Genomic DNA, 19,836 nt, shown 5'->3' with positions numbered 1-19,836 from the left:
GCAAAGGGAAAAGGAAATGCCATTGATTTCATCAAGGCTGTCAGCTTTAAAAATGATGGGACTTGAAGGCTGTGTCACCTTCATCCAAATGTAGCTCTGCTAACTGGAAAGCCATGAAAACAAGATTAAATCAACAAAGACATTAGGGTATGGGACAGGGTATGCCAAACTATTTCTACATGTGCTCCTCTAAGTCATTTCTTGGTTATTAAAAGAAAATAACAAAAGGTTGGCTCCAGAGATTTCTCAGAGGAAGGTTTAGACAGATGTGTAAATATGTTTTCTGATGTAGATGATCCCCTTGCATCGTGCATTTTTGCTCCCAAATTGGAAGTGCAAATCCTCATAATGTCAAATTTAGGATGAACACCATGAGTGTGTGTCTGGACCACTAATCCTGTTGTACTAATTTAAATTAACTCAGAAAAGGTCAAAGCAAGCACCTATCCTGATTTCCAGCCTGCGGTGCCATCTTGATACAGAGCTACTTCAAATATTTAGCTGTCAGAAAGGTTTAAAACCCAAGTGATTAATTTGGACTAGCTGGGAAGCTGCTGTAGTAGGCTGTTGGTAGACAGAAGGTTGTCCTGATATTAAAAAACAAGCAAACAAAAAAACAAACAAAAAACAGTGGTGGATCTAGTATTTTCAGAACACTTATCAAAATATATGGCCTGATATTTCCTTTAGATCTCCCACCTTCTTACTTATTCATGAGAGTGCTTTGCATTACTGAAGAGATGAGGATAGCCAAAACTATGCCACTTCTGTCTCTGCAATTCTCCAGCCAAGTAAGACAAAAGAGCACATAAAGCCCCTAATGGCTGCCTTAACGAGTTTCATTTCCGAATCAGTTTTCTGGTGCCATTCCTGCTTTCTGCAGGGAAATGTGCACGAGTTGTGTGCACTTGGAGGATTCATTTCTTTCTGGTGCCAGCTGGGGTCACAAAGGAACAGATGCAAAATGCAAGAAATGGCAGAGGAATCTCTGCACTGCTGAGCCAGAGCCCTGCATGCATTACCCTGTGCTCAAAGGAGATCACGCCTTGGGGGGATGGACTGCAGCCATTCCTCTGTCATTTCTTGCAGAGAGACAGCTTGGGCAAAGGTACAAAGAGAGGGCAGTGAGGAGCTGCAGCCCTGTTGGGTTTTGAGACAGCTTTCTCCCTCCTGTGCCCCCCTGCCTCTCCTGTCCTCTCCTCTGTGTCTTATTTTGCCTTTTCTCTCGTCTTCCCTTGGTGTCTGTTATCTTTTCTGCTTCCTCCCATACCCGTGTTCCTGTTCTCTCTCAGCCATGCACACATTCATGCTCTTTTCCTTCCTGCTGCCTCTGTTTTCCTCTCCCAGCCCCGTACCAGTCAGCGAGGCTCAGTCCAGCTGCAGGGCTCCAGGCACAGCTGCCCTGTGCTGTCGGCTGCCTTAACTGACCCAGCTGCTCTCATCCTTGTCATCATTCCCTAGGGAAGCAAAGTGGGCAGGAGTGGCTGATAGCTGAAAGATCCAGCATTGCTCTGAGGACCACAATCTGGGAGTCAGGTTTGTCTCCAGAGGAAGGGAGCAGTGCTAAGCCTTCTCTTATCTCTTCTAGGACCAGGGGGAAGGTGCCCCACCTCCTCATTTGGCCTCTGCTTAGGACTCAGTGCATGTCCTGAAGGTAAAACCTTAAAGATGCTGAGAGACAAGCAGGAGCCAAGGCATTAAAATCCTCCTGGTGTGCACAGGACTGGTTATTTGTGCTACCAGAGTGCTCAGACTGGAACACAGGCAGGCAAAAGCAAGTGGGAGTATAAGGGGGAGCATATGAGAAGAGACTAAAATAAAGGCTTGGCTCCTTTTATCTAGCAAAATGAGTGCTGAGAGGGAGAATGATTGCCATCTATAAATACAACGAGGTAAGCACTAGGAGGGAGAGAAGCTATTTAGGTTAGATGACAGAGCTGGCACAAGAATAAATGAGGGTGGACTGGCCATGAATGCATCGAGGCTAGAAATGAGATTTCTAACATCAGATCAGTGAGATTTTGGAATAGCTTCCCAGTATGACTAATGGGACAAAGAAATCTGATTACTGTTAAAATGGAGCTTGATCAGCCATCTAAGTGATTATGTGCCTGGGTGTTTGCAGTAAGAGGCAGCTGGATTCAGGGATTCTGGGATAAAGCCCTCCCAGTCCTGTGTTCCCAAAGCCCACTCTGGCTGCTGGCAGGAGCTGGAAGGGCTGAGCTGTGTCCCTGTGAGGTACAGAAATGATCTGCTTCTCTGGGGTGACAGAGGAGGCAGAGGCTCTAGCATCTCTGTGCAAGTTTTTAACAACCAGCACCTAAATGCCCTTCCCATGTGAGTGAGCTAGCAAAGTCAGCATGGCTGAAATGCTGTCGAAGTCAAAAAATATTTTACTCTCAGTTTAAGTGAAGCCAAAATCTGACCTTTGCCTATTAGAATCCTACAAGTTTATTCCTGTGACATGAGCAGCTGCAAACAGCAATGGTTATCAAGGAGTGTCTTACATGAACTCAAGTGAAATCATGCCACAGAATTACTGCACTAAAATTTCCTGAAGCAGATAAACAGAGATGCACACTTACCTCCATACCTGTGTCTTGACATCAGAGCTCTCGTTGCTTGAGTTGAAAACAAAATTTTCAAATGCTGAAGACCTATTTTGCTCAGAGGAAGTTCAGTGGGACCATACCCAGAACCACTGAGTTTTTCAGTGCCAGCTCTGTATTTGAGTGTTTGAATTGTGCATTAATATATTTAAGGCTGCAAAAGGCTGTGAAAAATACCCTGGATAAAGCATGAGGCTGCTGCACAGGTATGTCACAAGCAACTGGAGGATTCTCACCTTGCACTTTTGCAGAGCTTTTAATTCCACCCTCACTCCCTACCAAAGGAGAGCAGCATCCCAGTGAGAGCCCAGGTGCTGGTGGTTTCTACAGAGAGTATAAAAATCAATTGCTATTAGATGTCCTGAATTTTTAAAGCCATCAGACTCACATCTATTAAAGGAAATTCTAAATTCTACCAGAGACTCCACATAAAATTAGAAACTGCAAAACAGAGGTCGCTGGAAATGGTCTGTCTGGATGTCACTCAGCTAATGAAAAGGAATTCAACCACTGGAAGCATTATTAAAGTACCTTTGACTAAAACTGCTCAAGAAAAAAGAACACTGTGAATACAGAATTGCCACCAAGTGCTCAGCACAGCCATCAAAAACTGAGCACCAGGAGCTTGAGCCACAGAAACCTGAAGTCAGAGAAGTTAATGGAAAAAATCTTGCTAATTGCTACCTTGGGGAATAAAGGTATGGTGGAGTTCTTACCAGCACTTAACTGCCTGATCACCTTGGGCTTCTTAGGAAATGTGAGCATTGACAAAGGGCTTGTTGGGGGTCAACCTGCCACTGGGAGCTACCCAACTCTCTCAGATTGGCCAATAAGGTTTTTGCTGTACTCAGGCAAATATCAATCTTAAAGGAAAAGTTACCAGGTCAGAGGTAGTTCTGAGCAAACTACTAAAATTACAAGATAGGGTTTTTAGTGGGTAAATTTACTATGAAGTATTTTTTCTGCTGAAAAAATAATTTTGCTTCACACTAAAAATTGAAATATTTTCTATCTTTAAAAAAAAAAAAGGTTAACAAATTACAGTGTGTTAAGAAATGATAGCAGCACAAAGAGACAGCTATAATCACATTTCCTCATAATTACTGCATTTTGAAAAACTTAGAAATGTCTCCAAATCATTTCATTAAACAAAATCAATTCTAGCCCACAGCTCTTCATGCCAAATTTTAGGTTTGTGAGCTGCTTTCTAAATCCTGCAGAAACACAGCTTTAAATAGAAACTCAAAGACTTTAATAAATGTGAGCTGAGTGGTGCAGTGGGATTGAAAATCAGCATTCATGTTATTGCTGCAAGTTTTGAAATGAAGAATAAAGCCTTGGGCTCCAGGAGTGAAAACTGCCAATGCCATCCATGGGGCTGGGAACATCAGTGTCCTATCTCATTGACCCTCTTAGAAAATAATCTGCTTCTTCTCACCTTGCTGTTGCTTTTTTGCCCTGACTGCCCCATCCACCTGTACCATGTTTCTGCTGGTGGTATTTATGTTCCTGGGTTTGGGGGAGTACCAGGAGCTGCTGAATGATAATAGATGACTCCTGTGCTGTCAGCTGGGAGATGCCAGAAGCACAGCCCATGCCAGGAGCAAGGATCATGCAGTCACAGCCTTTTGGCAATGATTGCTCTAGAAATACTGCAGGCAACCAGCTTTATCAACCTGCTCTCTGCTCTGTGCATGTCCTTGAGGAGAGTCACTGGTGCAGAGGTGCCTAATGAGTTGGTAACACACATTACCTTAGTGGCAATATATAGTGACAGAAAATGAGAAGGAACAGGACAAGGCACTAGGCAGAGCTCTCAGTGCACTGCTGGTGTTGTCTGATGGGAAGAGATTCATGGGCTGTGGGGCCACCAGGGGCTGTTGTGATCATCCAGCCTCATATCCAGCACAAGGCACAGAACTGAATTAATGCCTCCCTCAAGGTCAGTGCTGATGGCTCAGCAGCAGAGTGGCTTTCAGCTGGAGACTGGATTTCAGATGGATTGGAAATGGGCTCCTCTCAGTGTCCTGGCACTACTCTGTCTTTATGTGTGTGTGTGTGCCTGTCTCTATTCTTTTCTATAAATACACATGTATGTAGATATGTATGTATACACACAGACATCTATGTGTGTGTGTGGTTGGTGTATCTGTGCTGTTGTGTGTCCTGAATTTTTCTTCCAAGCTGGAGTTTAGACCATTTGGAACACAATTACATGCTTTGTAAATGATGAAACCTATTTGTCTCAAAGCTTCAGCTGAGTAGCCCTAAAAATACTGTGCAGTTGCTTGTGGAGAGACCCAACATGCTGTGTGCATATCTGTGCAGCCTTCTCTGCCCCTCTGCAGTGCTTGCAGTGTGGTTTCTTCTGTGTCTTTTTAAGCCAGGGCAGTTCATGTTTGGTGTAAAAAAACATCAGGCCACTTTCTGCATCCCAAATCAATGGAATTCAGTCAGGAGGATTCAGTCAGTGAGGGCGAGGTTTTGCCTCTGGTTGTTAAAAACCTTCACCCAACTGAAACCCAGTTTCTGTCATCAGATAAAAGCTTCAGAATGTCACTGTGGGGTTTGAAATATATAATGCAGTTGTCCTGAATGAGAAGCTCCTGGTAGAGAGGAATATTTGCAAATATGCAAATGCTTTCCCTAGAGATCAGGGAGAGGCTGGAGAGCTCTGCAGCTTTGTCCTCAGTGGCCTGGCTGGGAGGACCCTCTGGTCCCTGTAGCCCTATTTACAGAGGAACTTTTGCCAGAAGTGATTTTCTGAGCCTAAACCCTCCCCAGTGTGGTAACTACCTAAAGCAGGGGGCAGAGAAGCTGCATGGCTTCCTTGCCCCTTGTTCCCACTCTCAATCCCACTTGTACCAGGCATTTCTCCTTCCTGCTGTATTTTCCCCCCTCTCATCTCATGGTTACTCCCTGCAGGCCCTGGTGTGCTCCTTGCAGCAGACTGGGCTGTATAACCGACTTAGCTCAGTAGCTTTGTTCCAGTTCTTGAAAACCATTATGGAAGCTAAGCAAAAATTATTAGGAGATTAGGAAAAATGAAATGTGGTGATTTTCAATACTTTGTTTCAATTTTAACCTCCTTTATTAAGCATGTTTTTTGTAAGTAAATAAGTAAATAAGTAAAATAGCAGAGATGAACCTTCTGAAATAAGAGTCAGGAAGCTTTATGGTTTGGGAGCAGACACAGGAGAGCAATGATGGCTTCATAACTTTAATTTTCCAGAAACTTCCTCAGGAACAGCTGTACTTTCAGCAGCTTCCAAGGGAAAAGTGTGAAAATTCAGCAGCTTTAGCAACTGCAGTGATTCACAGCCCCTCCTTGGCAGGACTCACCTTGTCACAGGTGCTTTGCAGAGCCACTTTTGCTGTTGTACCCCAGTCTGGCAGAGCCCATGCACCCCCAAAATGCTGACCACCTTAAAAGATGCTCCAGCAAGCTCACTCCTGGTCCCTAAAAGCCCATCCCTCAGGCAGACTGTGCTTCTCCCTTGGCATTTTGCTCAACATTTACCCAGCTCAAGTGAGACTCCTACAAATGACAACTCAAGAGGATGTTGATGCATGTGCTTAACACAACAGCAACCTTCTCCAGATGGTCCCACCCTGGTGGCTCTGCCTGTGCTCATCCTGCCCTGGGCACAGGGATGGTCCCAGCTGCAGGAGGTGTTTTTCCAACAGTAGCATCTGGATGGCAGCCCTGGACTCCTCTCTGCTTTTGCTGGCAAATCCACATGGGGTTTTGTGCTTCGTTATTGCCAATGTTATTTTCCTTGAATTGAGAGAAATTTTATAGCCATTTATATCTCTTTTAATGAAATCTATAGATGTATTAGCAACCTTCTTTCTCCCAAACAGCTCCTGTCTGCATGCCTGTGTAGGTGGTTTTGAGCCATCCATCTTCATGAGTTATTTTGCAGCTGCCAGCATGTCCCTCCATGTGCACAGGCTTTTGAGTCATGAGATTACTTATTCAAGGAAATCCTGTCTTTTCCAGCATGCTTGTGTTCATTGCTTGGTGAAGTGACTTTCCTTTGTGATTTTCCCTAATGCTAGTGAACACCTGTCAAATTCATACAGATAAAGAACTGAAATGGTGAGGCCAAGGTAATAGTCATCTCCCATTGTTATTTGTTGTATCATTGGGCTGAAGTCGTGGGTGGGAAGTGTCTGTTGATTTCAGCATTAACCCATTATCATACTTTTTAAACAGCTCAGTAACAAAATCCTTGACAGAGAAACTGCAGACTGGAGACCCTACAGCTATCTGAATGAACTAGGTCAGTAATTTTTAAACAATTTAATCTCTTCAGTAGAGTTTAGAGCAATTCCAAATTAGCCTTTCAAAAAGGCATTAACAATAATGAAGAATATTGGTGTTGTCTTTCTTTCACAATCAGAATTGCCAGTAGTGAAAGATGGAGAATTGAAAACTTTTTACCACAAAGCACAGATGGGGAAAGCAGAGTCAATACTCATTCTGGTATCCCCTCCTAGGTTGCTCAGTTGAATCATTAGCTGCTCTATAAATGTTTTTTTTAAAGATTAACTTAGAACATTAAAAAAATCAAAATTGGGATTATTTTTTTTCTTTCTTTCATGCTTAATAAAGTTCAGCACTAAATACTGGCAACTTGACAAAACTGCAGAGCCTCTGGTGGGAGCTGGAACATGCTAGAAATGCTGTTATCTCCCAGTTAATCATACTGTGGCCATTTTTCAGGCAATTTTGAAGTACCAGCCAGTACAAACAACCATGAGTGAAGTCTAATTGCCCTTTCTGAGTTTATTCTCCCTGGCTTCAGTTTTAACAGCACCTTTTATCTCAAAACCTATCCAGATTTAGTGCTTTGGATGCTGTCTGTTTTCCTGCCTAAGCACTTGGAGTTCAGCTTGTCAATGGCAGAAAGCATTTGCCTTTTCCTTTACTGGGATTACCAATATCTTACTGAAAATATGCAATTTGAGGGAAAGTGCAGGATTAAGTGGTATTATAGGATTTTGAAGGTCAACTCTCTCACAGCTCACGTGGCCAAGGAATTAGCATAGGGCACCACCTAGCATCACATCTTGTCACTGCTCTTTTGGTCCCACCCCATGCCTTGCTCCAAAGATCAAGTCTTCCCTGCATCAGGAAAATCACAAAACTGTCAAGCTTCAATTCAAAGCCTTTTCCACCCTTATCAACCATTAACATTTCCTCCTCTACTTGGAGCTGCAGAACCGCTGCTGTGTTTAGCTGGATGTAACGCAGGGAGTTGGGGGGTGGTGAGGATTTCCAAATGCTCCTCCAATCAAGTTAATTTTTCTTTTACTCTTTTCCTGCTTTGCTTGCCAGATTTATTTGGGTTTATTTTGCAGTGTCCTGGACTCCCTGTGTGCCACATTTGTCCTGCATTCATGAAGCTGATTTTACTAGCAGAGGCGATGTTAATGCCTTGGCAATAGGACTGATGTATAAATGATAAATACTTCAGCTAAGTGGTCTCCAGCAAAACAGTCACAATGTTTTCCGTAGCATTTTGCATCCCAGACACTTTTTTTCCACTTTTTTTTCTTTGTTTATTTTTCCAAATGTCTGTTTCACACTAATTGATAAAAAAATGAGATACTTTTCTTCCCCTTTCAGAACCCAGACTAATGCTTGCTTCTGCTAACTTTCATAATGTTGAATTGTTGCTCAGATCAAGGCCATTTTTACATGAAACTGTAAAATGTTTTCATTTCATGGTGTTACTTTTGTGGAAAAAATAAAGCTGCAGATTTCACTTAATTAATTAATGCACTGAGCAGAACAAAGCCCATGGTTTTACTGCTGGCACATTTGCTTGTGGGCTTCAAATATCAGTTTGTCAGGCTTATCAAATGAGATAATCTTATCTGCTCAGAGTTGGAGTTCAGTGCTGAGGACATTTCCACAAGTGATTCTCACAGATTCTCTCAATGTTTGGGGACTCTGTGGTGTCAAGAGGAGGTGGCTTTGTCCCTGTGTGTCCCTGCCTCCTCACTGCAGCCTGGTCCTTCTAGCTGCAAAAAATGCCTCAGCTTTGCATTTTGTATTTGCTGTCCCTCGTTGCAGAACTGGAATAGTTTGCCCCATGACTAATCTCTTGCTCTACTCCTGCCTGTATTAAGCACCTGCAGTGTCCAGCCTATACCTCCTATTCCCAGCAAGTCAGAAGTCCTAAACCAGCTCCTGAGTTCAGAAAAGGGTTTCATGCTCATTAGCTTGAGTTCTGGTCTCAGTGGGCTGCAGACAAAAATGGTTGTATCTCTAGTATTTTTTTTAACAGCAGTCGTCAGTGCAGAGACTTAAGTGTGATTTGCAGCACATCTTGAGTGACTCAAAACTGCATTTATTCCAGAGGATCAAAGCCACAGAGTTTGATTCTGAGCTGACTTTGCATTTTTCTCAAGGCCAAGAGGTGTGGAAAAATATTTCCAGCTGAGACTCTGATTTCACCCCAGCAGACAATTCAGCTTAAAACTTAAACCTCGACTTTCCTGAAGTGCCAGATTCCTGTCCTGTTGAGGGCTTTTCCATATTAACTACTTTAGCAGTTTGAAAAATAATGTGTCCATTATTTATTTAACCTCCTGAGGAATGCAAGGAATACACAAAATTGGGTCATGAATCCCACAGAATTATAACAGCCATAATAGAAGACTAAAGGCAGAATTACAGACAACTGTAGCCCTCCCAAGGCAGCACCAACCCCTCCCAGCAGGTGGACCTCACCTTTTCTTAGTTCTCCCAGAAGAAGGGTTCTCGTTTTTACAGCTGCACTGCAGTGAGACCTGAGCTCAAGTGTGGACAATGTGCTATTTTACAGCTCATGTGCAAAACTGCCTGTTTCCTGGCTCAGAACCACGTTTGCTCAGACCAAGCCTGTGTGACAAGAGCAGCCTGGCCCTGCCCTCTGTAAGGGTCTCATTTGGGCTTGCTCAGTGATCCCTTCTGCCACAGAAGCCTTTCCAGACGTGCCTGACATTTCCTAGGACTGAGAGGACTTCCCATGGAGCTGAGCTAACAGAATGTGCTCAGAAGGTGGAGTCCTTCCCTTTGGAGTCACCGAAAGTGCCGGTTGAGATTCCTGCTCCAGCCCTTTTAAGGTCCTCTCAGTCCCAATGGGAACATTTCTGTAAAGACCTAAGGAGGATGCTCAGGGCAGATGCAAGTCTGTTGTACAAGGATGGACTGCAGTGAGCAGAGCTAACCATTCCCTGAGTAACCTCTGATTCCACAAGTCACTGATTCTCCATGATACTTACTTCAACCATCTCATTCTCCAGCATTTACGAGGTCACTGTCCTACAGGATTACTCCTGTGGGTTTTTTGCTGTTTGCTTTGTCTCTAAGTCTGACATGGCTGGTCAGTATTTTAAAATTACTGGGGAGGACTAAATCATGGTCCTGAGCAAAGGTCTTCATCACGGTCTTCCAAACCCAGAGACTCTTCCAGTACATGAGCAATGCTGTGTGCAACGCACCTCCCCGTGGGTCACGCTGGGTCACCTTTCCTTCCCTGTCACTGCTGTCTCTTTGTGGATATGGCTCCCCTCTAATTCAGGGATTTTTCCTAATTTAGAAAAAAAACAAAGCTGCTGTGAAAGAGCGACTGGTACAGCATTGCCAGTGGTGGTGAAACTTCTTCTGGGGAAACCAAAGGACGTGCAAGGACAATTGGCTGGCAGACCTCTGGGACAGACAGTTTGCAGGGCTCTTGTACCAGCATAATTCATTTACTTGATTGGGAATCCCATAAGCCACAAAGACATTTCTGTCTTCATAACCCAATTTGTGTTGATTTTCCTAGTCAATAAGAAATATCAAGGTCTATAGTTAGAAAGATTTAAAGGTTTACATTAGATTTTCCTTTTGATTGATATCTAGGATAATCTGCAGGAGTGAAAACAGAAAAGTTTCCCATCCCCTTCTATCTCTGCCTCTGTAAGGAACAGAAAGTTCTTGTAGAGCTGCGTAAGGCAGAGGTTTTGGCTGTCAGCTCTCTGCTCTCCCTTGCTGCGTTTTCAGACTGCAGCAGCCCCTCTGGGACTGTTGTCACAGCAGTTATTGAACTGTGCAGATTTATGAGCAGCATCATACAAGGTATCTTAGAAGGATTGTACACACCTTAGATTCTAAGACTGTGAATTAAATAACGTCCTGGCCACAAATGAAACAAAGCCTGACATTAGTCACAGGGTAATGTAAGGTATCCCGTGGACTCAGATTTGCAAGGATTTGTTTTAGGCTTCTTTAATAATCCAACCCAGTGTTTCAGTAATGAACATATCAGCAGATTTTTTTTTTCTTTCTTGTTCTCCTGATGGATGGCTGTTCTTGGTAATGAGCAGCACCCTGCTCCAGGAAAGCCCTCCCTTCCAAGGAAGCTCTTAAGCATATGCATAATTTCGGGCATGCACAGAACCCTGCTGAAGCTGAGTGCATCCTTACAGCTGAGGATGTGCTTAAGAGCCTCCCCTAAATGAAGGCCTTGATGTACAATTTAGAGGAAAGAATATATGCTGCTCAGTAGTCAAAGCAATCCAATTTACATAAATATTTATTTGTTTTCCATTATATATCATTTTTATGCAGGTGCTTGTGGGATGGATAGACGTCAGAACACATACATAATGGAAAAAAGCTTCAAAGGTATGGTATCCAGTGCCTGCAGCCACCCTGGCAAAGAGTTTGAGGAGGGTGTCATAGAAGAGGTGAGATAGGAGCCCTGAGTCCCTGGGAGAGTGGCCATGCAGAGACAGAGAGGGACAGAGCACTTGCCTACAAAATACACCAGCATGGCTCAGCTGGCAGCACTCTTTGACTCTGAGCCAGATGTCTGGGGCCCATGAATTATGGATTCAAGTCTTTCCAAGGCCCTAGGCTCCTGCCTCAACAAAGCAGCATAAGACAAAAAGGGAGGGCTTTGCTGCAGGGACAGGAGGTGCAGGTGGAGCTGGCTGGATGGGGGAAGCTCTTTTAGGACCATCCTCTCCGAGGGCTTTGTGGTGGCAATTGCTGATGATAAGAGTGCAGTTGTCTGCTAAGTTACAGCTCTGTAAAGCTCTTTGCCATCCTGAGCTTAAACAAAGCCACTAGAAAACAAGCTGACCCTGCTATGTGGCTTTTGCTGGAAGAGATTTATAGCAGAGCTTGAGAAAAGCCCTCCCTCTGTACATTAAGCAGTCATGCTGGTACAAAGCAGGTAATGGGCATTGACTCCAGGGCAGGTCTAAAAAGGCCTCACTGATGAGTCACAAGCACAAGGCCCAGTGATTTCAGGTTTCATTTGTCCTCCAAGTTTACATTGAAAATATTCCAGTTATGTGTGGACTACAAGACCACTTGGTCACAAGTGGCCACAAGCTTCTGATGGACTGGGCTGGAATTTGGCACAGTGGACTCGTGGTGCAGGAGATGGAGCAAGGCATCCATCTGGTTCAGAATAGGCAGGTTTCAGGCTGAGGTTCTTGATCTGAATTCAAGGCTGTTGTGTCTGTACACACTGGCTGGGAATGTCCTTCCATCAGCTGAGGAGGTAAATACTACACAGCCTCTTTCTGTAATGTCCTTGAGCTGGTATGGGCTGAGTGATGGGGAAAATGGCACCTTCACACAGAGCTGGTTTCAAGATGCCCACAGATCTGCTAGGGCTGAGGTGTGACAGAGCAAGACCTTTCACTGAACTAACAAGGAATATTAAAAGCTAGTCCAGATAAAAAACAATGATGAGTTCTCAGGCCTAGGCAACACTAATCACTTTGTAACTGCTGTTTATAAACTAAAGTGATAGCATATTTGCTAAAACATCACTTTACCATACAGAATCACTGAAGGACATTGATAATCCATGACCAAATCTTTCTCAATAAAGCTAAATTTAAAATATTAAATGAGTTATATATGTAGGTTTGAATCAATCCACTGGTTTCAGCTACTTAAATTATTCCATTTTCAGAAAAAAAATCTTATTATGATATAGTCACTTGCCCTTTTTACCCAGAACTATTAATTTCAAGATTAAATTGACTGTGCTCACGAAGTTAAAAAGCTGCTTTGAACACATTCAGGAGGAATTTCCATCCCTAGACACAGAGTACCCATGAGAATAAGTGTAACAGGAACAGTGAACTTTCTGCTGCTGCCCATGTTGTTTATGATTAGGATCTGAGCCATTTTCTTTACATGTTTATCTCCTTTTAAACTGAAAAATTTCAGCCTAGAAGGCATGGGAGGAAAGTTGCTGTGTGGTGTGTGGCTGCTCAGCTGCAGGCAGGGCTGGGGCTGGCACAGAGCAGAGAACACAGAACACACCCCAGAGGGTTTCAGGAGGGAACCTGTGGGCAGTCAGAGCTGAGGTTGCTCAGAGGCATCAGCAGTTGAAAGTCATGTTTGGAGCTCCTGACTCTGCTGGGATGGGGCATGGAGGTCCCGTGGCTTGAGGTTGAGTTCAGGCTGTGGTTGACCTGCTCTGCCTCCCATTTTCTTCTGTTCTCCTCTGAGGAGAGCAGAGCTCCCAGCTCCACAGCCCCTGCTCCACACTGGCCTGGCTGAAGGCCTTTGCCAGAGCAGAGCAGCCAGGAGAGGGATGTCCTTATTGTCACTGGAAATGCAGTAGCTAAGCTGCTAGTGGTGGCCCAGGGGGTCAGACATGGACACTTGGTGTTTGCCAGGGTCACCCAGTGTCTGAGTCACAGTGTCTGAAAGGTCCTTGTGCTGGGGAAGGGACAGAAACCCTCGGGGCAGTGGGGGGTTGGATGCCACCATGCCAGTGCTGAGCCCTGTGACACACAGTGACAGTGGTGGAACAGTCACAAGGATTTCAGAGCGATTCCTTTCCTGTGCACAGTGTTCAGTGGCACCTTTCCCAAGCTTGCAGCTGAGTCCTTTTCTATATTTTAGGGTTTTGGTTGTTTTTTTTTTTTTAATTTTAAGTGAATGCTGATAGTGGGATAATGTGACCTCAGGTGTTAACGTGTTTAGGAATAAAAACCCAACACTTTGTATGGCAGCCAGAAAAATCCCAGCAGTTAGGAACACAAATGCACTTACCTCAGGACCTGGGGCTTGCTGCAATGTGGTTCATTAGTTTGTTGTGCAGAAATGTGTCTTCACAACCCTGTCACATGGAAAAGCAGCCCTGAGCTGTGGCTGTATCCCTATCCTAGCAGCAGTGAAGGTTGCCCAGGTTAACAGAAGCAGCTGGAAAGGCAGGTGGCACTGATCCTCACCCAGAAATGTGATTAATCAGCAAGAGAGTGTGTTTTACCTGTGTACATCCTATTTCCTTAGCACTTGGAACGTGGCAGTAGGTACCAAGGCTTGTCATTAGGATGACAGAGGATATTCAGGGCAAAAGAGAGGAAATGGTCTGTGGGAGGGATGAGTAACAAAAATAAAACCTCCTTCAAAGGTCTGGTGATTGGTATCCAGGCAACACAGAAGACAGGGACTTCAAAATTAAAGCATATTCCCTGGATATCTCTAGCATGTCCAGCTGCTATGGTGCTGCCAGAGAGTATCAGTGCTGCTGGTGGCAGTACCACGGGTTGGGCTGAGCTTCACACCTCCAGGGGTGGTCAGGGGTACAGGGGGGATGGAGAGGTGGCACCTCCAGACACATGGCCCCTAGGGTGACCAGGCTGAGAATATCTAAATCCATTTGTTCTGGGTTAAATTAATTCACAAAATGAAATTCGACAGGTGAATGCCAGACTTCTTAATTATCCCCAAATTACCTTAATAACAAAGTGACTCAGATGCTTCCACATCCTCTAGAGTTAAAACTCTCTGAGATCTTGCTCATAATGTGTCCTGTGGGCTAAAAAGCTCCCCGGGGTATAGCAGGTTACCAAACATACACTGCTGCTCCATAAATTACATCATATCCAGAGCAAAGAGTCTGATCCCTGGCTGGACACTGAGCTCCCATTTACGTCAGTGGGAACAGGCTCTTAGGGCATCCTGTTTCTCCATATCTTCTGGGAAAAGGCAATTCCTGGGAGAGGCTGAATGAGTCTGGGCAACCCAAGGGGTATTGCACTGTTTTTTTCCTGAGAAGGGAAGGGCTGATCCTATGACTACAGCCTGAGGGACACCTGCCTGGGGGTAGTGTCAGCCCTAGCAGCACTAGAGGTGAAGTTTAGCCTAGGAAGATAGAAACAGCTGAGCTGGACTTCACAAAATAGATGATGTGCAAGGCTTTTTGCCTCAGATGTGCCTGCTTCTTCCATAAAGAAGCCAGCACTGACCCAAGCAGCTATTGACCTGGCAGGACTCTCCAAGCTTTCCCCTTTTTCTCTGTCATAGCCAGGGGTCTCTTATAATCTACATTTTATGACTCTAAAACCAGTTCTCTGTTGATGAATTCTCTCCCAGCCATAGAGCCAACAGGGAGTGTTTTGAGGTGGGCTCTCAGGGCAGCCCTGGGGCTCACTTTGCCCTCTCATTGTTGGAGGGTACAATAGCCACACACAGCTCTTCTCACTGCCCACTTTTGCTATCCCCTGCCTTCCACTCCCTCAGCCCCTCAGGTGTGAGACAGAGACAAATTTGTAACCTATCCCTATCCTAACCCCATCCTCTTACCCCAAAATTTAGAGCTTGCTTACTAATGGCTGCTCAGGCTCTCCTAATGAGTGATAACTACTCCTAGTAGCCACTAACAGCTGTAAATTGCTGGAAAGTGGAGCTGAGTCTTATTTTTGAGGGGCTAAGGATGAAAAAAGCCTCTGAGTTGAGTTTCTCCCCCTCATCAGGACCATGTCCCTGAAGCAGTGAGTGCTCCTGCACTGGTGTCAGCTTAGGCAACACCAGGAACTTTCAGGTCCTTGCCCACATGAGACTGTTCCCCTATGTACAGCCTTACCTGTGACTGAAGAATGGGCCCCAGTCTGTAGAGCACAGGTATTTTAAACCTGAAGATTTTCTGAGGGTGCTGAGCCCCTGGCCCAGGTTGCCCCCAGAAGCTGTGGCTGCCCCATCCCTGGCAGTGTTGGAGGTTGGATGGGGCTTGGAGCAACCTGGGCTGGTAGGAGGTGTCCCTGCCAGTGGCAGGAAGTTGAACTAGACGGTCTTTAAGGTCCCTCCCATCCCAGTCTGTAACTCTATGATTTGCTGGTCTTTGTCTATTGTCCCTGCACCTTTAAACACTAATGGATCCTTGGCTGCCTGGCACCTTCATTTAAGTCATATACTCAGCAAAAAACAGTAACATTGAGCTGCTCGTGTGGGGAGCACTTTGGTCTTGCAGGGTTGCTCCATTGCTTGTTAGAAGGATGGGATGGGGGGGCTTGTCACTTGACTTGGGGTTGGTAAAGTGGGAGGGCCAAACCCATCTCCTGTGATGGACCTAAATGGATGTGTCTCACTTGGAAGCAAAGGCATTGTTAATCTCACCCAGGCTGAAGTCAGAGAGTTTCTTAATTTTATTATTAACTAAGCATTGTGGTGGTGGCAGGGCCTCTGCCAGCCTTCACATCCCCAGTAGTCCCAGCATGGGCTAGCTGGTTTGCTTTGCTTTTACTCCCTACCAAGCTGGTTTCACTAACCCTGAGCGCTGAGGACTCTGGAGATTTGCTCCTGTCACTGAGACTGGAGCAGGGAAATGGAACCTGCAGGCAGCAGGGCAGGACCTGACCCCTTGCTCAGTGCCATCCCCTGGCTGAGCCAAGAGGAAGGTTGGCAGCCCTGGGGCTGATGGACACACACAGACACAACCCCTGAGCTGATGGCTCCCTGTTGCACCCCAGAGGGACACAGACTGAAGAGTGAGTTAGCAGGACGGGGCAGATAGGCACAAGATGAGGTTTGTAAAGGAGAAGTGATAACTTGTTGTCTGTCTATTTCTTAACCTGAATTTCTCTTTTTGTCTCCCATACTAGACAGCGGGGGCAGCTGGGACTGCAGCTATTTTGCAAGTCCCCCTATTTCACCGGGAGTATTTCATATATACCAGGATCTGCCTTTGTACTGTAACCCAGCACAAGAAAATGCCTCACCTTTCATTGCATCGCTCTAATTCTAAATTAATGGCACTGCCCAGCAGGATGCACACAGCAGCAATGGCACGTTCTTGAATGTCAATGTTAAGACTTATTTATTCTCTATTGTTGTTTTTATTATTATTATTATTATTATTATTTTTGAAAGCAAGACTGGCACTGTACCTTGCAGCAGGCTGGCACATCCCAGCCAGGGTCACCAACAGGGGACACTGGTGGTTACAACTCTGACACCAACTTTGTTCTCCCCATGTAGCATCTCCTCTGTCACCATCTCCTGTTTCCTCCAGCCTAGGGGGAAGGAGCAGCAGATGTCTATAGCAATGGGGGGGAGAAAAGAAGCAAAGCAGAAGCAAGGCTCAGCTGGAGGCTTGTGTCCCCCACAGAAACCCAAGTGCTCCCCAGTAGCAGGCACAGCCTCCTCCCAGTCTTAATGGCAGAGGGAAGATGAAGAAGTTGGTTTCTCCTGGTGCTGGATAGTCCCAGAAACCAGAGCTCTCAGGGGCTTTATGCACTTACACTGCACTGATGCAGTTCTCTTTGCCTGCTGGAAATGTTTTCCATTCAAACATTTGACATTAGATGTTGACTGAAGCCCCCAGGACACTAACCCTGCAGCTGGCCCAGCAGGCCAAGTGCCAGTAGAAGGTCCTGCTTTGCAGAACCAACTCCCCACTGCCACCTGCATGGGTTGGTGGGGCAGGAGGAGCAGGGTTAAAAGGCAGCTCCTTAGGAATTAGGGGGAGGGAGGGAAACGATTTCCACCTCAATTTAAATATTGCAATAAATGACAACTAGAACCTTTTCCAGGAAAACCTTTGGTATCAAGCAGGTTTTGATTTCTTTCCTGCTGGTGAATTGTGGATGCAATGGTCTGGACACACCCAGAGCACAAGTGTTGGGTGGCTGTGCTGGATGCTTCAAGGATCTTCCTTACCCCCTACCCCTTTGTGTTCCACCCCCCCCCACTTCCTGCAGAGGTTCAGCTGTAATTAACCAAAGCAAGCTAACAACTCTAATACACCCACTCTTCTCTTGTTTTGCAGATTATATGAAAGAATCTGTGTGCAGCTCCAGCACTTGTTCTCTGAACAGCAGTGAAAACCCATACGCCACCATTAAAGACCCCCCCATTTTAACATGCAAACACTCTGAGAGCAGCTACGTGGAAATGAAATCTCCTGGTCACAGGGAGTCCCCTTATTCAGAAATGCCAACTTCATCCACAGCCAACAAAAACATCTACGAAGTTGGTAAGAGGGGGTGGGCAGCAAAAGGTCTGTTCCAGCAGTTGGTGGGTGTGTGGTAGATACTGATGATTTTTCTTCCCTTTCCCAACACAAGTAGCATGGACTGCACACAGTGCAGGAGCAGGTCTGTGCATGAACATGTTCCTTTGAGGAGAAAAGCCCTGGGCAGTGGGGCTGTCAGCATGCTACAGCACCCAACTCTTCCTCCAGTTCCACAGGGCAAGGTGCAGCCCCCTTTTCATGCTCTTGATTTAAGCTGCTTCAAAGTTCAGCTGCAAGATTTTGAAAGCATGGAAGTGTTGGTCTTCTGAAGACACTCCTTGGGAACTACCTGCCCTCAACTTTACTGGGTGTTTTTCTCCCTGGTCTTTCCTGTATGCCAGTAAAGCTGTGAATCACAGAATCACAGAATCCTAGGGGTTGGAAGGGACCTCGAAAGATCATCTAGTCCAACCCCCCCTGCCAGAGCAGGGCCACCTAGAGTACATCACATAGGAACGTGTCCAGACGGGTTTTGAATGTCTCCAGTGAAGGAGACTGTGAGGGGGAAGAGGTGATGTCCTGGGCTTGTGATAAAACACATGAATAGAGTAACAAGTTTTGGGAGTGCTGCTAGTTATGGTAACCCAGTTTTCCTTGCTTCCCCAGAGCCCACTGTCAGCGTGGTCCAAGACGCCCGTGGTCGGAGTGCCAGTTACCTCCAAAATCCATACGACCTGCCTAGGAACAGTCACATTCCTAGTCACTATGACCTCCTCCCAGTAAGGCACAGCCCGACACACGGGCCCTCTTGGGACAAGCAGTCTTAAAAGGATGAACTTCCCTGGTGCACTGTGCTGCAAACACAAACTGAGGGTGCAAAAGAGAAGACAATCCTTTTCTGGGCTGCAGGATGCTGATGGGACTCCTGGCTGTCTTAGGCAAGGACCTAAGGTGTCATAACATCAGCTTGGGTTGACTGCTGCTGCATGATGTTATTTATAAAGACATTTTTCTATGGGAACTAACGAGAACCTCCACCACACGGGACTGGAGTCCATCTCCCCAGGGAAGGTGTCTTCTTGCTCCAGGCAAAAGCTCTCCGTGGCGTGCATTTGAACCCTGGCTTTGCTGTAAGATAAAACTCAACTATGTGCTCAGTAGAAGGACTTGTAGGTGTAAATTTCTATGAACTGCATCAAGAAACCTTTTACTGTTAGGAACGAAGTGACTAGGAATATACTGGAATATATTTTACATCTTTGTCATGGAAATGGACATTTTTTGGAATGAAAGCAGGGAAACTTCATTTCACTGTCTGGAAGCCTCATTTACTGCCATCACCATGTGCAACCTGTGCAGATCATGCTTGGTAATTAGCACTGAGATTTTTATCTTTATATTCAGTACTGGGGTATTTGAGTTGAGGAATATTAACACAGACACATTCTGTGCAGTTTTTAAAATGTTGCATCTTGGCAGATGCCCACTGATCTTTGCTAATGACTTGAGTTTCAACAGTGAGTCTTGCAATCAGCTTACCACACTTTCAGCAAGTTAAAAAACTCTTTGATTGGTACAGATAATCTTTTAATTTTCCTTTTACAGCTCTATTTTCTTAGCTAAATCCACCAGATCTGTCAGGTGATGTAAACTGATGCACCTTCATTTAATTCCCTGGGACACTGCAGTTTTGCACAGACCAAGCCTGGTTTGGTTTCCTTTCCTAAAGCTGAGACACGTTGGCTTCTCCAGACCATCTTTACAAACCATCTCATCATGATTCACTTCTCAGCATGTCATTTACAACACCCTTTAATTTGATGTGCATTACCATGTAGTGCAACTTTATCCGTTGATGATTCTACCTGAAATGTTATTAAATTGAGCTGAAACTGGGTTTTCTTTTTCAGCAGCAGTTTGTGAAATAATTATCAAGGAGTTGGCCCATGGTAAAGTTTGGACTGAGCCACCATGCTTAT

General features: G+C 45.2%; 1 protein-coding gene across 1 annotated transcript in view; it reads left to right on the top strand.

The window, feature by feature from the left end:
• Nucleotides 1-18,684, top strand: part of MEGF11 (multiple EGF like domains 11) — a 190,425-nt gene extending 171,741 nt beyond the window's left edge. The window contains exons 22-25 of the mRNA XM_030457045.1: nt 6,829-6,895; nt 11,218-11,274; nt 17,672-17,878; nt 18,524-18,684. Coding sequence (XP_030312905.1) covers nt 6,829-6,895; nt 11,218-11,274; nt 17,672-17,878; nt 18,524-18,684 — 492 coding nt within the window. The remainder of the gene's footprint in view (nt 1-6,828; nt 6,896-11,217; nt 11,275-17,671; nt 17,879-18,523) is intronic.
• The last annotated feature ends 1,152 nt before the right edge of the window (nt 18,685-19,836 follow it).

This window comes from Calypte anna, chromosome 10 (assembly GCF_003957555.1).
Source record: "Calypte anna isolate BGI_N300 chromosome 10, bCalAnn1_v1.p, whole genome shotgun sequence".
NCBI lineage: Eukaryota > Metazoa > Chordata > Aves > Apodiformes > Trochilidae > Calypte > Calypte anna.
Note: the sequence above shows the minus strand (reverse complement) of the source record. Positions and strands in the feature narration are given on the sequence as shown.